This window comes from Perna viridis, chromosome 7, assembly GCF_037379345.1.
Source record: "Perna viridis isolate PV_CMFRI_1.1 ecotype Kerala chromosome 7, ASM3737934v1, whole genome shotgun sequence".
Taxonomy (NCBI): domain Eukaryota; kingdom Metazoa; phylum Mollusca; class Bivalvia; order Mytilida; family Mytilidae; genus Perna; species Perna viridis.
The window spans coordinates 23,597,225-23,618,212 of record NC_142451.1 but is presented as its reverse complement, the minus strand read 5'-3'; the positions used below and the strand labels follow the sequence as shown (position 1 = coordinate 23,618,212).

Sequence of the window (20,988 nt, the reverse complement as noted above, 5' to 3'; positions counted from 1 at the left end):
GAACTTTGGACAGATTGGGGATGGGTTGATGGGCAGATGGGCGGCATGACAAATGGATGAACAGAATGAAGGATGGACAAATGGACAAGGTGATTCCAATATACTATCCACTACTATAGTGGGGTGTCATAAGGAAGGGTTTCGTTTAATTCTTACATGGAAATTTAGAACAAAGATAAGAAGATCTACTTAGCATAATAAGGCTAAAATATTCAAATAGAATTGTAATTCTTCATTCATAAACAGTACAAGTATACAAAGTCATCAACAAAAGAAGCCATGCATACTATCAGTAATAATTATGGCATAACATGGGTTTCAAATGCTATTCACAGAAATGATAAAGACATCTCCCTTCCTGAAGCTTTAATTTTGCATGATTTTCAACATTAAATCGAAGCTTAAAAACATAATATCAAATTCCAATATTAATGTATCACTGATTTTTTTTACAAACAAGAGAGACATTTTTTGGTTTTGATTATGTGAAAAATTAATAATAAAAAGTGTATAAAATTTTTACTTCACACACAATTAACGACAATCTACAGACAATAGAAAAATCAAACTTAATTTTACTACTCATGGCAATGCAGCTGAAAGTGCCATGAATAAGTACCAAATGAAGTACAACATATGATTTTCATATGAATAGAAAGTGATAGGATTAGGAAATGCTTCCATTTTCATATCATTTCCATATGATTATCACATGATTATCACATGATAACCATATTTTTTTCTCACTAACATATGATAGTCACATGTTAGCAAGCCAAAGTTTACATATGATTATCATATAAGATATGATTATCATATGAATTGAGCAACTTATTAATGTCATATATGACACCTTTGCCTGTGTAAGTATCACAAACTATTCAATGCCAATTCTTAAAATGGTTAAATGGCTGTTGGTGCAATTTCAGGTGATACAGAATACATTCCAAACTCAATTTGACATGTCATAAACATATTTTTTTTTCAAAATTGCTATCTTAATTTAAATATTTATAATCCAATACTTTTGTAAACTTGATATTAAAAAATGTTACTTTATAAACAGCAATGCAATTGTAACATTCCTCATGTAAATTTCTCTAGGAAAACAATGTAACAATGTAAGTGACTAATTGGATGGATCCAAGCATAATTACCTGTTTACTGACAGTCAAATCAACAGAACTTTTTCATATTCCTGACTTTGAATTACTTTTTTTTAATTTTGAGCATAGGGAACTTACTCTATAACCTGACATACTGGTTTACTGTCCAATTGGAGCAATGGACAGCAGTAGACTTAGAATTTGACATATTGGGGCTATGGTAAGTACTTTGATACTTTTAAATAATTTATTTCAAACCATTTAGCTACTTACCTAAGTGTAAACAGTTTCAGTTTTTAAAAAAAATGTCTATTGTTCTGCCTTTCCCCAATGAGACAAAGCTGTCATGTGTTGATGGGTTACATCCCTTTAAAAAAATTGCTCAATTTGTAAATGTGAAAAACAACTATTATATTCAAGTATACACACAGGTATCATAATATATTTAAAGATTATAATACAACATGAAATCCCAATACATTGTTAATAACTAATTTGAATTTACATAATGGTTATATACTTTCTCTAACAATTCAGTTAATTTTTTTAGAAGAAAATAAATACAAATACATGTGTTGTGCTTCAATTTTCAATACCCTAAGCATTTAACAAAAGACCTTCAAAAGACCTGTTAACTTAAGTATCAGTCTATATAAAATTCAGACACTGTCTTTGGTAATGTGATTCATGGTGTATAAAAACCAATGGATCAAATGATGTTTTATCTTTTGTCTACATATGCTATATCTTTATGTGAAAATAGTCCTTTCTGCATTAAGGTCTGTATTTTGTAGAAAACTACACTTTAACCTCCCACTAAAATCAACAAAATCAAACCAAATCAAGAACGATAACTCTTCCCAAGTGCTAATTTCATGTACAATCTATATGAATTTTATCTCAAAAGCGTAACCCCGAAATGAAAAACTAAGACTGGTTATGTGATCTATAATGGTTTCTAAACAAGAAATAAAACTGACTCCGGTGAGGTTTTGACATGCATGAATCACCTTCTGTCTGATTTTTATAAAGACTGGTACTTAAATAAACAAACATGTTTCATATGGTTATTACAGATCTGTTTTCAATTGCTTTCCATAGGTGTAGGAAGTGGTACAGGTGGTACAGCTCAAACCATACCAATAATTTAAAAAATCAATGATACATTTACAGTGTTTTGCATATTACATGTATGTATAAAGTTTATCATTATTATATAGATAGCTGTGATTTAACAAATTTTCACAGTGTATAAATTTTCTACTATTCACACTATGACATACATTCGGTAATTTTAGTCTTGGATTTTCTCTCACCAAAAAGGCACAAGAATACAATCCACTGTTCAAATTCATGATAAAAATAGCAATGAATAATGGAGGAAATTTATACAATAAATAGGATAATCAGTTAGTTATCGTGAATAACCAAAATATGATCACTCGTGCCGAGAACACATTTAAGATTTAACTCCTTGAACTCTCTTTTAATTTAAGCATTCTTTGGCACTCATGATTATATATTGGTTATTTGCTCTTTCCAATTAATTATCCTACATAAATTTTTTTCTGACTATTCTTTATTTGGCTGTACGAATAAAAAAATCCTTCCTACACTAGTGCTTTCTCACAATGTAAACAGTACAGACAGTTGGCGGATTTTGATGCAGCACAGTGATGTGAACACAAAGGCCGTGCAATAGGCATTTTAATATTTTTCATTTATGTTTATATATTTGCAACTGAACCAAAGTATTAAAAGCTGACAGAAAACTACAGCAGTGAGTACTTTAATCTAACAAATGTATGTCTTAGTAGCTATAAACTTACATAGACAAAGTAACTGACTTGAAAAACTAAAATTATTCGTCACTGACATTTTAAGTAGCAGTCTTTATAAAAATCAGACAGGAGGTGATTCATGCATGACAAAACCCCACCAAAATCAGTTTTATTTCTATTTCACCAACCGTAATAAATCACATGACCAGTCGTAGTTTTTCATTTGGTTGTTGCGCTTTTGAGATAAAATTTATGTAGACTGTACATGAAATTAGCAATTTGTGAGAGTTATTGTTCTTGATTTGGTTTGATTTGGTTGATTTTAGTGGGAGGTTAAAAAGTAATTTTATCAAAGGTACAGACCTAAATGCAGAAAGGACTATTGACATACAAAAATATAGCAAATGTAGACCAAAAAAGTATCATCTGATCCATGGGATTTTCTACACCATGAATCATCTTACAGTCCTTGAACCGATCCGTACAATGGTTTGATGGATCTATGATCACTGACTGATTGATCGGTGACGGATCGATAACTGATGACCAGTCTCCAATCTGATCACAGTTTTGTTATGTAAAATGTCAAATAATCTGTTAAAAATAGAACTTATGTAAAGTAAAAGTACAAAATTATATTTAAATTTATTGCATTATGTAAACATGTGTAAATTTGACAAAGAAGACAACGGAAACCTTAAAATATATTGACCGCTCTGTGGTCACATGATGCGATCACCAGTTTAACCGATCGGTTTAACGGATTGATGACTGATCAGAGACTGATCGGTGATCCATGACCGATCGCAATTTTTGTTGCACAGATCGATTCAGGTACTGTACCATAGCCTGTATCTAAATTTTATATGGACTGGTACTTAAAATCAACTCATTGAAGTTTGGGCTAGCTTTACCCAAATTTAAACAAGCAACTCAAAGCCATATGTCCCCTGCTGAAAAAAATGAGTTTCTATCAGATGGAATACACCAGTCCTAATGAGGTTTGGGTTTAGAGAGGTTCCAATGTAGATCTAAATTCTTAATCACTACAATCATAATCTGAATCTGAAACACTTCCTGATCCTGTCTTATCTGTTGTCTTATTAAGGTTCTTCAGTATTTTCAGTCCTAGTGTAATAATTCTTGGGTCAGTTTTATCACAGTTTAGAATTGTTTTGATTCTCTCAACACCACCTTCACTCCTTAATAGTGGGCAATATTTATTTGCTGAAAAAATATTTAAAGAAACAATTTGTTTCAAAATGTTATATGTACATTTTTAAATGAACTTTATGACTCATAATTTTTTCAATATAATAATACATCTTCTGAAAAATTCTGCTAAAAGGAAGTTAAAAAATATAGAAATACTGTGAGCAAGCTCACAAAGAGAATACCCCTACTTCAAATATGAACTTGAATATATAACCAGTATGTTCAATTATCTCCTTTTAGAATCCTCCAACAGGAGCTATACTCCATCATGCATATTAACCTTTCTATAAATTTCATGAAATTCCCTGTAACAGTTAAGAACGAGCTGCACTTAAGATGCTTCAACATGTTAAATCCTTAAGCTGGATTATTTTTTTTCCTTTGGAGTGCACCAACAGTAACTACATTCCTCTATGTACATCTACATATGATGCCCAACCTCCCTATAAATTTCATCAAAATCCCATGAGCTCAAATTGCATAAAAGATTTACTTACTATAGACTGTAGTTAGGTTACACAGAGCCCAGACTGCCCAATACTGAGCTCCAACTGCATGATATGCATCCACTAATCTCAGTATAGGTCCAAAAGATCTGTAGAAAAATCATTTACCTGATTGAAACTTAAGTTAATAAGAGACTTATTTTGGAGATAGCTTATCTTGTACACGTTTTTTTTTACACATTCTACATAATTCCAAAGACATATATTGTAAGTAAAGCAATAACTGAGTTAAAAGCATTAAAAACTACAAAAAAACTTAAATATACTTTGAGGTGACTCTATAAAAACAAAACACAGTGGTCTTAGATTGCTCATAAATTTTCTTTTAACAAATATATGTTTTTTTGTGATTTCTGCATTTGACTTTTAAAAAAGATTTCAGCTTTGCTCACAACTTGAGTGACTTTAATATATCGTTACATTAATATGAGAAAGACTGTAACTTTAATACCTGCAAAGCCATTTTTTTAGTCTTAATGAAGTAAGTGTTGATGTACTGAGATATGTTCCCAGTCATGTGACCAATAAGAATTTCCAAGATTCTAGTTGTATGAAGAGTCAAATTACAGAAAGAATTTTTTCAACAGCATTGTGCCAAATTTGATACCTCTTGAATATATTCCAGCTTGACTGGCATATAATTTTTAAACAAAGCTAAAACTGTACTTCTGTTTTTTAATTTTTTCCTATTGACATACAGCATAATCAATCTAAGCAATTTACCATCATACTCCATACCTATAATTAATATTCCTTGTACTATTCAGAGGCCACTTTTGAATGGCAGTTATCAGTTTATCTGTGACATAATCACGACTTGGAGAATCAATGGTCCATGCTTCAGCTCCGTCCGCCATCATGTGGGAGAAGACACCTGCTGAGTTATAACTGACTTCTATACCATCTTTCTCTGAGTCTAGTAAATTACTGTAAAACATCAAAATCAGGAATTCAAAACTATAACATCAATTAATGCACAACTATCATTGGCTCTAAAGTGCAATATACTATTTATAGTACACTGGTACCACCCAAGGGACAACTAATATAGCACAATGATATCACCTGAGAGTCAACTATATATATGTCCTGAGCTGATATTTTTCATCCTGGAGGGGTAGTTGTCTACTTGATACAGTCACCATATCCATTCTCCTTATATGTATTTATTATATAAATAGATTTTTCCTCTTTTCTGATTGGCCTAAAAACTACTGTCATGTTATTTTAAATCATTACAGTTGTTCAATTTGCTTAAATACAGCAGATATTATAAACTGTACATATGTATACAGTACACTGATATCACCTGAGGGAAAACTGTACATATGTACACAGTACACTGATATCACCAGAGGGAAACTGTACATATGTATACAGTACGCTGATATAACCTAGGGAAAATGGTACATATGTATACAGTACACTGATATCACCTGGGGAAAAACTGTATATATGTATGAAGTACACTGATATCACCTGAGGGAAATTGTACATATGTATACAGTTCACTGATATCACCTAGGGAAAATGGTACATATGTATACAGTACACTGATATCACCTGGGAAAAAACTGTACATGTGTATACAGTATACAATGTCACTGATAACACCTATGGAAAAACTGCACATATGTATACAGTATACTGATATCACCTGAGGGAAAACGATACATATGTATATAGTACACTGATATCACCTGAGGAAAAACTATATATGTATACAGTACACTGATATCACCTAAGGGAAAACTGTACACATGTATACAGTATACAATATCACTGATATCACCTGTGAAAAACTGTACATATGTATACAGTACACTGATATCACCAGAGGAAAACTGTACATATGTATACAGTACACACATATCACCTGAGGGAAAACTGTACATATGTATACAGTATACAATATCACTGATATCACCTGTGGAAAAACTACATATGTATACAATATCACTGATATAACCTGTGGAAAAACTGTACATATGTATACAGTACACTGATTTCACCAGAGGGAAACTGTACATATGTATACAGTACACGCATATCACCTGAGGGAAAACTGTACCTATGTATACAGTACACTGATATCACCTGAGGGAAAACTGTATATATGTATACAGTATACAATATAACTGATATCACCTGTGGAAAAAACTGTACATATGTATACAGTACACGGATATCACCTGGGGGAAAATGGTACGTATGTATACAGTATACTCTTATCACCTGAGGGACTACTATGTATAGCACACTGATATCACCTGCGTGACACCAATATATATAGCACTTGAATGGACACAGGAGCGAACTAACAAAAAAACCTCTACTCCCAGTGAGTCAACACTTCAGATTACCTAACCACTGCCTTGATGATTTCAACAAAATGAAAATCTTCATCGTGGAACAAAACACGATCTTGAGCAATCTACAGAGAGTGAAGTGGGAGGGATTTTGGATAAAAGAACTCCGTGTTTTACACCCACACGGAATTAACAAAAAACATTAAGTTCTTCCTATTTTGTATAGTTTCTTATAACAGTGTTTGCAAATATTTTTAGTATTAGTTCAGTTTCAAGATCAACAAATAACATCTATAACACAATGTTCAAGATCTCTGTTAACTGTCGATAAAATTTTATATGTCACAGGTATTCACCTGATTAGGTAGTGAGTTGTGTTCAGAGACCATTTACTTTCATACACACTCAGTTTATTTAAAGCACTGAAGAGGGTCATTTGTTGACTGAAAAGTTTGCTCATTAAATATTTTATTTTATTACCTAATTATAAGGTTTTATCTTGTTTATTAAATATACACATATTTTTCTCTATTTTCAAAATTTATTCAGAACAGGGTGATCTATTGCACTGTCGATGTACTATTGCACGGTCCAATAGTCTCCTTGAGAAGTCTATTGCACTGACCCCATAATGACCTTAATCTAAGCCTTTTGATTGGTTGAACTTTTTTTCAGCGCTTCATTGAATTGGAATTTACACACAAAAAACTTGTGTGTAAAAACGTAGATGTGACTCTCGTCTGCCAATTTGTAAACATGGAGCGGTCAATTTCCTATTCCTGGTAGAATGGTGGTCTCTTTGACATATTCCCACTTCCATTCTTTATTATATCTCATGGACAAATTAGGTAATAAAACAGTTATTAAATGGGTTGGATGCAATAGACCAGAATATTTGTCCTTTGGTACTGAGAATGATCAAGTGTTCTATTGCACAAGGCTAACGGCTTCGTGCAATAGAACACTTGATCATTCTCAGTACCTCAGGACAAATAATCTGGTCTATTGCATCCAACCCATTTAATAACTGTATAATAGTGTATTAACATCTTTATTAGTATCAGAACACTATCATTACCTGTCAGAGGGGCAACTTCATATACTGGTAACTAATACCACCCAAGGAACTGGAAAATGAACTTTTTTGTACAAAAAAGTACTGGTGTACTAAGTCAATCATATTTACCCACACTTGTTTCTAAAAGCTTAGAAAATTCTCAATATTTATTTAAGGTCAAATGTATTTTAGACTGCATACAGAACAAGGAAATAATTTAAAGCAATAATTGTATATATATGCATGCACTAAAGAATTATGCAATGAGTTGGTGTTTCCATGGTATGCATAAGTACAAGTGATCATGTTATAGATAGTTGTTGACTTTGATACTAGCTATCTCCATTTGTTTTACATTTTATTTCACATTTTCTACAGATCATGATTTTTTTATAAGTTTTATAAGTAACATACCAGAATATTTCGATAAAAGACTTTTCCATCAGTCTCGGCCTCAAATGCTGTACCTCAGCAATGTTACCCTTTAGACAAAAATAAAACATGGAAATCAACCAATTAAGTTTAAATTTGTCATAAGAAACCTTTCTGAACCAGACACATTCTGAAATCCATTCATATAGGTTTAAATGCATTTTTAACAATTAAAAAATCATAAATGTTAAAACTCAGTAAAAAGACAAATATTTAAGTCCAAAATGAGTAAGATTTAGACACTTAATTAATTACTGAATGCATTTGTTATCTTTTTCTTATATAGGGGGGAACTTTCAGGACCTGGGATCATATTTTAGTTATCATTGTTTACTTGTCTCGTCAGTCAATTGTCCTAAAACGATTTGATAGGATTCAATTAATTCTCTAATTGAGGTAGAATGAATCATAATATATTTGTTCATACTGACTGGTGATTTCCTCCAGTTAAGTAGCATTGGAACATAAACTATGGCTAGAAGCAAAAGTTGTCAATGTAAACAATAGTGATATCACAAGAAAATTTTTACAGGTTATCATTTGTCCTTTTCACTTGCTTTTGCTGTTCCAACACAATCAAGAATTTAAGAGGGTGTCCAGGCAAAAACCAGGCAGTGGATGGCTTTTGTAAATTCAAGTAAATAAAATTTTATTTCCTTTCTCTATTAATATGTTTTAAGAGGGCATTCATGAAAAAACCAAGCAGTGGATGGCACATGCTAAATTTTGATTTTAAAAAAAATTCATCTATTTCATATCAAAAATGCATCCTTCCTCAAACTTGAATGTTGTTTTTTTTTATTAATTGCAACATTTAAAGAGATTTAAAAAAAAATTAGAGACAGCATTGAAATTCATAGGACAAGGGAGATAACTTTTTCATTCTGAGCAAAATTTGGTTAAAAACTTAGGGAAATGTAAAATCATTCTCTGAGCCATCCATTGTTGATTGAAAAAAATCTTTGTACTATAGGACATATATATGATATATAATATATGATATAAAAAATTCCATGGGATGAAATTTACCATGTGTCATCCATATCATAGGAACTGCCTTGTCTCTAAATGGACAGTCTATTAAAAGTTAAACACTGCAATGAATGCAAGAAGGGTAATATTTCAAATACCTTATAAGGCCCTATGGAGTTAGAGAAAATCTAAGTGTTACACAAGGGTGTCTGATTTTTCCTTTTTCTGCAATCTCTGACAGTTTTTGATAATTTTTCTCATTTTTGTAACTAGTTTTGTTATAAATACTCAAACACAAAATTCCCTTTTGTCACTATTTATTTGTATTTAAAAGATATTGAAATACTTTTGATTGTGACATCATAAGTCTTGCATGTTTTATCTCTGATCGGAAGAAATTAAGAAATTTCACATGGCTAAAGAAAGGAACATCTTTGTCTAAACAGCACAAAACAAACCCAAGTAATAAAGTATAAATTCTGACATGAATGTTTAAGATATCTCACCATTAGTCCCATCATGTTACGTAATAACTCTGGTTTTTCAGGAAATTCCTGAAAAGAAAGAACAATATTTCAATAATATATCCCTAAATAAACTCTTCCATTACATGACAACAAATCAGTAGAAAGTAACAGAACATGTTATAATATTACTTTTTAAGTTCTAGCATTGTGAATTACTTTTTAAGTTCTAGCATTGTGAATTAATTGTTTCCTTAAACAAGACCCATAACAATTTGTCTGGACCTGTGTCACCATATGTTTGTCAATGCATGCATAACACTACATTTAAGTATGTAATTAGGATCAGCATATATTACTGACAAAATGGCACAAAATCAAAAGATATAATTTCATATTAAAATTTACTAATCAAGCAGCTACAAAACCTGCTTTCACTGTTGGTGACACAGGTGACACAGGTAAAAACCTCTTCTATAAATGTACATATAATCATGCTTGGTACTGTGATGTGATGTGACACAGGTAAAAACCTCTTCTATACATGTACATATAATCATGCTTGGTACTGTGATGTGATGTGACACAGGTAAAAACCTCTTCTATATATGTACATATAATCATGGTTGGTACTGTGAAGTGATGAGTTGACAAAATCTTTGTAATGTCTTAACAACCGTAAGCTTTGCACAAGAAAATTTCCAACACAGGTGGTTGCTGAGGAATCCAATATGGTAGCATGACCAAAGAAAGTTTGTCATTCACTTGAAGACCAAAGTGACTAATCACCTAGCTAGTAGATATATATGGCTATGATCTATGAGTAGTAGTGTTACAGTACTGAAGGTAATCATACAATATGTAAAATCCTGAGCACAAAAAAGTACACATGAGATAAGTGAAACCTCCAGTAATTTTATATATATCTTGAACAAAAGTACAAAAACAGTACATGTATGTGAACTGTGAGTGATTTAGTACATCCTGTACTGAAGTACACAATAATATGTGAAACTTTCAGAACCTTAATAGCCAATAAACATAAGTGCATATACCCTACCATATAGAGATTGAGATATAAATACAAACCTGTAAACATTTGATAAACAGGGTCATTCCATTTTCATCCATAAATCTGTCACAATTTATTGCTGTCTCGTCTGTAAAAATAAAACATTTGTATTTACTTGAACCATTTACTTTACGTGTACTTATAAGTACAAAAATAGATAAAAACAAGTGCTTATAATTACTGTTAAGTACCACTCCAGATAAGAATTATGCAAAATATGATTCATGGTTGGAAAGTCTATATATTTTTATTTTTGATATTTTGTTAGAAATGTTATATTGGTGGAGCATCAGAGCTGTCCTGTATATGTAGAATATATGTAGAATTTAATACCAGAACTATGGATGGCTAAAAAATAGTCTGACAAAAGTGAATAATTTTTTTGACACAAAAGAAGACCATTGGGCATGTGCTGTATTATATTGTTTTTTTTATTGCATCAAATTGAAATAGTTGGGATTTAAGTAAAGACGGAATTCATATTATGAAAATGTCTACATGATCTATAAGAAACCTTAATGTTAAAAGTCAACAAACCAAGGCTGCAGGGGTATATGCATAAAATTGGCATGAATTTGTGATGCAATGATGGTAATGCATCTGTACACCAAATATCATTGACTTAGCACCAGGGGTTCATGTGTAAATAAACTTATCAGAAAACTCAACATTAAACTTAACATTGAATTTTCCAAGTCAACAGACCATGACTGAGGGATATATGAATAAAATTGATATGACTTTGTGATGCAATGATGGTAATGCATCTGTACACCAAATACAACAGACTTAGAATAAAGGGTTCATGCTGAAATGAACTTAGCATTAAACTTAGCATTAAACTTTAACATTAAATTGTCAAAGTCAACAAAGAAATTGAGATGCAATGATGGTAATGCATCTGTACACCAAATATCACTGACCTAATGTTCAAGGGAAATTACTCCAATGAAAGGGTTCAGGTCTCACTAACCACTTCCGGGTCAAATGCCCCCCCCCCATCTCTATGTAGTACCAAAAACACTGAAACTAGACATAGGCATTGTAAGTGCATTATTTGTGTGTATCATGGTTAAAAGAAGCAAAAATAAAGCTTAGAATGTGTACTTTAAAATCATATATGTAATTAACTACAAAAGTGTATGAATATTTTCACATGTGTGAGTAATTTGCCTCCATGCTGTCAGTTAGCAGAAAAGGTAAAAATGTGGAATTTTAGTATTATTTATTCAAGTAAATTTTGTGAAGAATTTCTACAATCATTGTACCATTAGCATAATGATTTTGAAAGCCGTATTTTCCTAGCTTGGTAATGGTATGCAACTTTAAGATGTCATTTGTCCTGGGAATTCACAGTGAAACATTGAAAATTACTTGTTTAACATGTAAAGTAACAGAAATGTTAGAAGTGGTTAGTGAGACCTAAACTTATGGAACTAAGATGCCAGCCCCAGTAACTCTGCTCTTTTGAAGTATTGATTAAATATTTCAAATGGGTACATTGAGTAATGTATTTTTATAAGGTGGGAAAATGTTTGAAATGATGCCTCCTACTGTAAACCTTTAGATAAAATATTCAAATTGAAATATGAAAATAATCACTGTCATGAGACAGTACGACTAACCAATAACCTTGCCAGTTTTATAACTCCTTAACCTTTTAGAGAATTCCTTATAAGACTGCAAGTTTTCTGTTTTCATTTTGTTGCTTTGTTCAGCATATGGCTCTATCCAGCATTGAACTATGTTTAGCATTTCAGTTTGTCTCTTCGTACAGAAGTATGAATATTTGTGTGACATTAATTTGCAACAGTAGTTGACTCAAACTGTGCCCAGCAATGCTCTTTCATTAATAGAAGTCATCATAATTTGATATTTGGTAACTTTATTGAATATTAACATGATTTTAGCCATAATGATTAATTATTTAAAAAAATATTTCAATGCCTTACCTTACAAACATTTTTTAAAAAAATTACCCAGTGAACTTTTCTGAAAATTTGTTTATTGATTTGCATATGTTTAGTCCATGTAATATAAGTTTTGTACGAAAATTGAATTATGGATTTTTTGCAAAATAGAGGTTTTTATATAAGCAAGTACCTGAAAGTTATCTCCCCTTTTTGGTCGTTTTGGTAAATTAAAAGCCTAGTATCTCTTCTACAAAATTGATAGAAAAAAATCCATTTTAAATCTGATACATTAATCCTTTTGAAGAGAATATGACTTAATATTGAATACTGAATAGTGGATTAGAACTGTGGAAGATATAATAGACCAAAGGGGAGATCCACCTTTCAATACAATTACTACTAGAAAGCTGAACAGACTGGCAAAAAGACAAACACACAACAATTAGACTAACTGACAGACAGACAGACAGACTGACAAACAGACTAACAGACAGTAGTATACCATAGTAGGATCATTAAAAGACAGGAGAAAACTACCAACCTGTAACATTCCACATGGTACTCCATGCCATTTCCATGATTTCATCACACTCATGATTTAAGAGTTTCTTCCCTACTGTCTCCAACATCAGCTGCAAGAATAATATTTAAAAACCTAGCAAACTTTATAGATAGTAAAAAACCACTACTTTTTCTATATACACATTTCATGGAAAAAATGTTTGTTGAAAAAATATGACATTATTCAGTCATTTCTTGAACCAACTTTTAGTCCTTAAGATAGGCTTTCAATATGTATTTCATTTTGTAGGGGAGACCTGTAAGGGTATAAAGAATCATATCATTTTGTCCATTTAATTTTAATATCTGCATCATTAATTATTTCAAAATTGAAACTAAAGATAAATCTTTCTCCTCCTTTTAAACTTTTTAAATGGTATAATTGAGTACATACTGTAATAGCCCCAAGGTCACCAACCACTTTCTTCTCTTCCCCATCTACTTGACAAGCCAGATGGTTAATCATATACAATGTAATTCTCTGAATAAATTCATCATGCCCCTCCTCTTGGTTCAATCTCAATAATGTAGATATTACTCTGCGATAACAGTATAACTACAAAATAAATTCCTACAATGTGGTATCGACTATCGGATTATTATAGCCAGTGCAAAATTTTACGATTTTGATGTAAAAAAAGTACATGAAAAATTTTGCTCGTTCTTATCTTTTTCTTTGGATGCTAAGTAGAGCACAAAGTACTTAAGTTCATGGAATTTATTCTGATATTTTTAGACAGACGACTAAAATATGCCAAATCAGCAACCAAAAAAATTACCTGCTATACGATATTCCTGCATTATGATAAAAATAAATCATGAGCAGCATGATATTAATATCTGAAGTTGTATAAATAAGTCAAAAACTACAGAGTTTAATTGCAAGATTTCAAATTGCATTTTCTGCTGAAAAAAAAATTGAAACTATACCATTATAAAAAAAAAACACCAGTCATCTTATAGTACACAAAAAAAGATTAACATAATTATATGGCACTGGGCCTTGGATACTGAATATCAACTTAAACCAGTAAAGATATCGCATTGCAGAATTATAATCCAGTTATTGATTAATTGATTGTAGTTTAATGTACTATGGCAGATATTTCATGCATCTGAGGACACGAATGTTTGACAAATTGAAAAGACCTTGCTTTGTACAAATCAGACACACTGAACCATATTTTTATTGTGCTAGCTCACAGAAGCAACTACTCACAGGTAGGCATGACATCCAATTCATACACTTTTTTCTTACTCTGAGCCAACCAGTTATTGCCCTATTCCTATATGCCAAATGTTTGGCAGAACTGTAGGGACTACCTACTCCAATGTCATTGATGCCACCCTGCTTTGAAGTATACTTACAACTCCTTCATACTACATGTAATTGAAAACACAATAACTCAATACCACTACACAGGCAAAATTATTTCACATAAATTTCACACAAATTGCACATGGTTTTCACCTGAAATGAGCAAATAAAATTTTTGCAAGAGTTCATGTGAAATTCTGGTGAATTGAACCTTCATCTGGAAAAGATCTCATGGGGAAAGATCTCATGAAGTTCATGTTCACTGAATATAAGAAAAATCACATCAATTTTATATAAAGCTTGATTCACAGGAATGGACCAATTCAGAAACTGTATGGCATTCTGAGATTGCTATTGTTCATGACATTCCTGATTGGTTAAGACGTATTTTACAAACACCCTGCAATGGTGAAACTTTGTTTTAAGTTCTGGAATGGTCCAGACCATGTGAACAATACTGGTCTGAGTTTACAACACTATACATACAACTATTAGATATGTACTCACAACATCTTGAGGCATAGTAAGGTGGCACATGGTTAAACAACAATTCCTTATCATCTACAAAATATACATATCCACTATAGAACTTATGTAAAACTCTCCTACTGTATTATAAGTTCTTTGTTATTTTATATATAGACAGAGAAAGTTGAAGGTCAAATATGCAAATCAAAGGAAAAAAACAACATTGATACAAAAGAAGAGTATTGGGTATCTTAAAAAAAATGTTGGAGATCAATTTTTTGCCAATGTGAAACAGATCAGCTGTACATCTGATATCTAATTCGGATGTTACTTTATTGCCAAATGACAGAATGACTAAAGAGCAATTTTAAATACACGTGCACATACATGTATGTAGGTTCACGTATGAATCCATTAAGAAAGTACTTACATTTTGTTCTGCCTCTGGGTCTTCCATCCCATCAAGTAAACAATTTATCAATGTTCTACAATTACATCATAAAATATTAAATTTTTAGTTCACTCTTCAATACCTTGGTTCTGTCTGTTCAGAATTATCATGCTTTTATTTAGAAACAAATATGGTGACCAATTAGTATTGAACTTATCAACAGGGGAGTCATAAAACTGTTTCTAAGATAGTCCAGACCTTCAAATTTCATAAAAGGTAGCCATGAACTACATGAAATGTCAAAAAGGCAGTCATAAACAACAAATGTCATAACTTCATAAAAGGTAGCCACGAACTTCAGTTGATGATATGCATACCTTTTCTGTTTCTGTGTTATGTGACACTTCTGCTCTCCTTTCATTATGTAAAACAGTGAGGCACTGTAAAATAATATCATATACAGCACATTGGTACAAATAGAATGGGAGCTAAGTAGTATGAGATCAGTTTTGTATAACAGAACTTGTGTTTGTAAATATTGTGCATTTAAAACTTTAACTGTCCATGTTCATTTCAAGAAACAGGAATATTTTGAGTTATAATGACAAGACAGCATTTTTGATTTTTTTTAAAATGGGTGCTAATAAACCTATGGCAACAGGACTTCAATAATTACCAAATGTTACTGGATTAACCAATGTAATAACTCCTCACAAACCAGTGATTTCTATGAAATTCACCTTTTGATAGTCGAGTTATATTTTCATAATTTATTGCGACAATGTACATATGCAAAACATTTTTCCCAGTGAATTTAAATAGGATTTCATTGTATATAATTTAATTTTATTCTATTAATTGCTTTTTCCTTGATGTATAATGAATCACTCTAAACTTTCACACCCATAGTTTTACAATGAAAATTGCTGATAATGTTCATATATTTATAATTTAAATTGATTTGTTACAAGCTTCCTCAATGGTTGCTTCTCTTTGAGCATTAACTTCATTAACATAAATTGTTCCACAGTCCATGATTTATAATAATCCTAAATAACTAATGTTTTAATATTATTTAATATTCTTAATATTTGGACATGAATCCATTGTAAATTTTAAAATTATAAGATGTGCAGACTATACCGTATAACCTGGTTTGGGCCAGTTTACACTTTTCATAAACAGCATCACAGTTTATAAGTATCAACTGCCACAAAAAAGGTAATCTTGTATAGCCTGTCAAAAAATTGAAAAACTTTCCTTAGATAAAAGTGACCAGTTGCCTGAAGCTCAAAATATCAAGACAATAGTACTGTATAAATCAGGTCAATAAACATAAATAACAAACCTGCCAGGTATTTGAATGTGCCTCTCTTCCTTGTAGCGCTTCATTGCTGCAAGGATGCCCTAAGAAAGCAGAGAAAAAACACCATAGTTTGGAGAAAAAAATTAATAAAGCACATAAAACTAAATATTGTACAGAACATAAAAAACAAATATGTTGCCATTACTTAAAAGCAAAATTGTTTACAGGATACCCTATGCTAATTTAAAAGGTTTAATCCAAATATATACCTGTATTCGAAAAAATTTATCAAAATATTCCATAGCATTTATAATATACCGTGAAAGAACTTTAATTTAGGGACACCAATTTTCATGGACTAGGGAAGAAAAACAAATTCAAGGATTCTTGAATTCATGCTTTTGATGTTTTCAGTACAAAGTGGTACCCCACAAACAATAATACTTTCAAAGTACATGAATATCTAAATATAGAAAAATGACCAATAATGCAACACACTTTGGCAAAAAAAACACTTGCTTTCAGGGCCATTGATTGGTTGATGAAAGCAAGACTTTGAAGACAAATGTCGATACTTCAGGCAGGTGTTAAATTTCCTAATTTTAGATTTTCAGTTCTTTCCATAGTACTATCAGTATATATATTGTAAAGAAACAATTATGAGTTGTGGATTATCCAGTAAATTATTCCCATCATGAATAACAGTAAGTGACCACTTATACTTTAGAAAATATGTAGGACAATTTATCTTGCTAATTAATTTCTTTCTACAACATAGCTTGCTTGTTGGGATTTAACGTCCGATCAGCAATATTTCAGCTATATTCAGATGATGAACATGAAATGGATGATAAAATGAACATGAAATGAAAAATGGGATGGGACACAAGAATGACAGGGTCAACAAATTTTGATTGCCACAAGATGAAAGGGAGGGATGGGTAGGGTCGGGCAATTTAGCCTCCTGTGGCGAAGCGCAAAGGTTCCTACTCCTATCAAATACCACAGCAGGGTTCTTTAACATGCGAGTAACGTGGCATCTTTCCCAACACAGTACACCACTATGGTTTGCGGTCAGGTTTTCCGTATTATAGCCTGACAACCCCAGCATGTAACATGCCAGGGATACCCCATTCCACCACCTGGGGCACACATCCCAGTTGCTCTGTGGGCAGAGCGCCTAGCCCCCGACTAGGTTTCTGAGCACTATCTAGTCGCCTGTTACGACAAGCTTAGCGCTGCTGCAGGCCTACTCTTTTAAGACCCGGACCTGCATGGGGCCTACAACATAGCACAGGACAAATAAAAAATCTGTGAGCAATGACTCACTAGTGATACCCAAAATATTTATCACAACATAAGGAAAATAAAAAATTTCCTTAGTATACAGTAAAATGTTGTCAAATTTTTACTCAAATAGATCCTACCATATGGCATACCTACAGGAAGAATGTGTTGAAATGGCAAACTGCTGTGATGAGTAGTTGCTGAAAATAATTCGGTGGAAAAAAAGTGTTACGAACAAATAGAAACAAAAAAACACAGACAAAGGTAAACACCTTCAGAGCGAGGGTTAAAAAACTTATTATTGTTACTTGTATGTTATATACATGAATATCTAAATACAGAAAAAGGTAGAATAACATAACATAATGTGGTAAAGAAACCACTTACTTCCAGGGCCATTGATTGGTTGATGACAGTTTCCTCTTTGAACAGAATAAATAAATGGTTCAGAATGTCATTAACATCCTCCTTCCTGTCCAGATATCTGTGTAAAGCTAATAACAGCTGTTGTTCATTCTTACAGCCTGTAACCTAAAGTGTAGAAAGCAAGGGCTCATCAGTATGAATGCTTGAAACATCATTTATTTATTCATAGTACATATCAGTTACCAACCAACGGACAAATTCTACACTCTATTTCTTCCCAAAATTTCTTCCATTAAGCTGAGGTCAACCATAGACAACTGGCATAAAATACCGGTACAAGAAATTGCAATTGGAGCAAAAGGAATAGAAATCAAAACTGATCACTGAATAGAACTGTTAATGAGACATTGATATCAAAGCATTTGAAATGTCATCAATGTTCAGAAAAGTGCATACATGTATTTTAACCAGAATTGTATTCATGATTCAAAATCATTAATTTGTCTAATACAGAACAGAAAGGTAGTTTAGAGACAATATGTATAATGAATATACAAGGACATGTAACTGTGTTATATTTGCTATTTCGAAGTTTTTTCTCCTCTGCCACACTCAGAACTAAGCAATGCCTCTTTATGCAAAAGTTTTACAGTACAAATGAAACAACTTCAAACAGGTTGAGGTACATTAACAGGTTAAATTGGCCCCTTATTTTACCTGAAAATTGATGTTTGAGTCAGAGCAAACTTTTACTTGCAGAACAAAAGTGTAACATCTTCAGTTTAATTATATAATTTGTAACTTATCTGTACTGCACATTAAAGTTATAAATTATAATCACTGGTCAAAATAGCTGGGTTTTTTTTTACAAAACCAGAGAGTAAATTACCCAATCCACATGAAATACAAGTATCTTTGCCAATATGACCCCATGTAATATCTTGATATTCTTAAGCTTTTTTGTCTATTTTATCAGAATTCCTGAAGATTTGGTGGGTCTACATTTGCACAAACCTTACAAATCAATTTAGTACTTGCAACTTTTTGCAAAAACTTGAGTTTTTAACTTTGACTGACATGCCACTTACTAAAAAATTCTAATATGGAAATGTTGTTGTCCTACTTATGTACATTAAGTGCCAGTCCCTGTGAGAATCAGGCAGTAGGTAAAATATGGTTTGAGAAAAGCTATCATTTTGATAGTGTAGTCTGACTATTTGCATCATCATAATCAAGGAAAGCAGACATGATTTTCCATATCATGCTGGACCATTGAGTTACAACTTCATTGAAATGCACTGAAAACAAACATTTCAAAGGCAGATACCTCAATCAAAAACCTTATTTTTCGAACAATATATTGAAAAATTCCAGAGCAAAGCCAGTGATGCAAAGATCAAATAATGGTCTTTTCAAATAGAGGAAGCAACCTTGAGTGAAATAACATTGTCAGATCAGTAAGGTTTTGACATGCACGTTTCTGATTTTTCCCATTTTGCCTGATTCTTACAAAGTCCTTAACAAAAAGGCAGATTGGTAACATTCTATTTCCATGTTTAGGAATTCTGCTTAGTAGGGGGCCAAAAACATTCCTTAATGTACCCCATCCTTTTTGATACACTGTGGTTCTCATTCTGCATAGCAGACCTATTCCACAAAGGAGTGATGTATAGTAAATCAGAAAACAGTAATAGGTGTGCACAGGAGATTGCTGTAGTTTACACAGTTCCTCATCTCAATAACTTTTTACTACACATGTAGTTAGAAGTAGTCTGCAGGTAGCAATTGTATTAAAACATTCAGAAAATTTAAAATTATCTTCATTCCCATAGGAGTTAAACTGATTCACCAGCTGAGGTTTTTGGGGTATAATTGTTGTTCATCATTTATTCAGATAGCATCAAAACAGCCGATACATTACTACTATCAATATAAATGTTCAATAATTGTCAATTAGCACTTTTCAATTTTTACTCTTAAAGAAAAGAACTAGTTCATACCTGTTTTGCAGGGATGTTTTCTCTCCTGTAAGATTCAAATGGGCAGTTGTAAAGACCCAGGAATTCAAACATACGACCTTCAAGTCCAGGAATAGGACAAGGTTCTTCTCTGTGGAAAAAAACATTTTTTTACTTATTAATTGATGATAGTAATTTAATTTACATATAGTTTGTACATTTTAATGAATCATGCACATGGGTTTTCTCCATTTCAATGAAAAATGCAGTCCCCACTAAATACTAATCACAGTGAATGTTTGATATTGGTAGCAAGCCCTCATGGATCATGTTGGTCCTTTACCATTTTGACTCTAAAAGCCAACTGTATACAACCAAAAGAGCCAAGACAGTGCATCTTAAGCTGTGCAAAAGGAGATAATATTGTAATTAAATGTTAAAAATGTTCATTGTAAATTTCAAGACTTGTATCCATTTTATACGAAAAAACATAAGGGCTTCATAAA

The 20,988-nt window shown here is 32.0% G+C and overlaps 1 protein-coding gene across 12 annotated transcripts in view; it reads right to left on the bottom strand.

Annotated features, from left to right (window-relative positions):
* LOC148611889 (protein zer-1 homolog) overlaps positions 1-20,988 on the bottom strand; it is a 31,325-nt gene that overhangs the window by 4,219 nt on the left and 6,118 nt on the right. For 6 of the 12 annotated variants that reach the window (XM_088592874.1, XM_088592871.1, XM_088592876.1 and 3 more), the window contains 14 exons: positions 20,525-20,633; positions 18,546-18,689; positions 16,914-16,972; positions 15,943-16,005; positions 15,605-15,659; positions 15,214-15,267; positions 13,783-13,944; positions 13,369-13,459; positions 10,932-11,002; positions 9,885-9,932; positions 8,389-8,456; positions 5,347-5,535; positions 4,600-4,697; positions 210-4,114 (listed from right to left, as the gene is read on the bottom strand). In XM_088592874.1, coding sequence (XP_088449000.1) covers positions 3,927-4,114; positions 4,600-4,697; positions 5,347-5,535; positions 8,389-8,456; positions 9,885-9,932; positions 10,932-11,002; positions 13,369-13,459; positions 13,783-13,944; positions 15,214-15,267; positions 15,605-15,659; positions 15,943-16,005; positions 16,914-16,972; positions 18,546-18,689; positions 20,525-20,633 — 1,399 coding nt within the window. In that variant the 3' untranslated portion in view covers positions 210-3,926. Of the gene's footprint in view, positions 1-209; positions 4,115-4,599; positions 4,698-5,346; positions 5,536-8,388; positions 8,457-9,884; positions 9,933-10,931; positions 11,003-13,368; positions 13,460-13,782; positions 13,945-15,213; positions 15,268-15,604; positions 15,660-15,942; positions 16,006-16,913; positions 16,973-18,545; positions 18,690-20,524; positions 20,634-20,988 lie in introns of those variants that run through there. The other 6 variants (XR_015924270.1, XR_015924271.1, XR_015924272.1 and 3 more) reach the window with 3 other exon arrangements.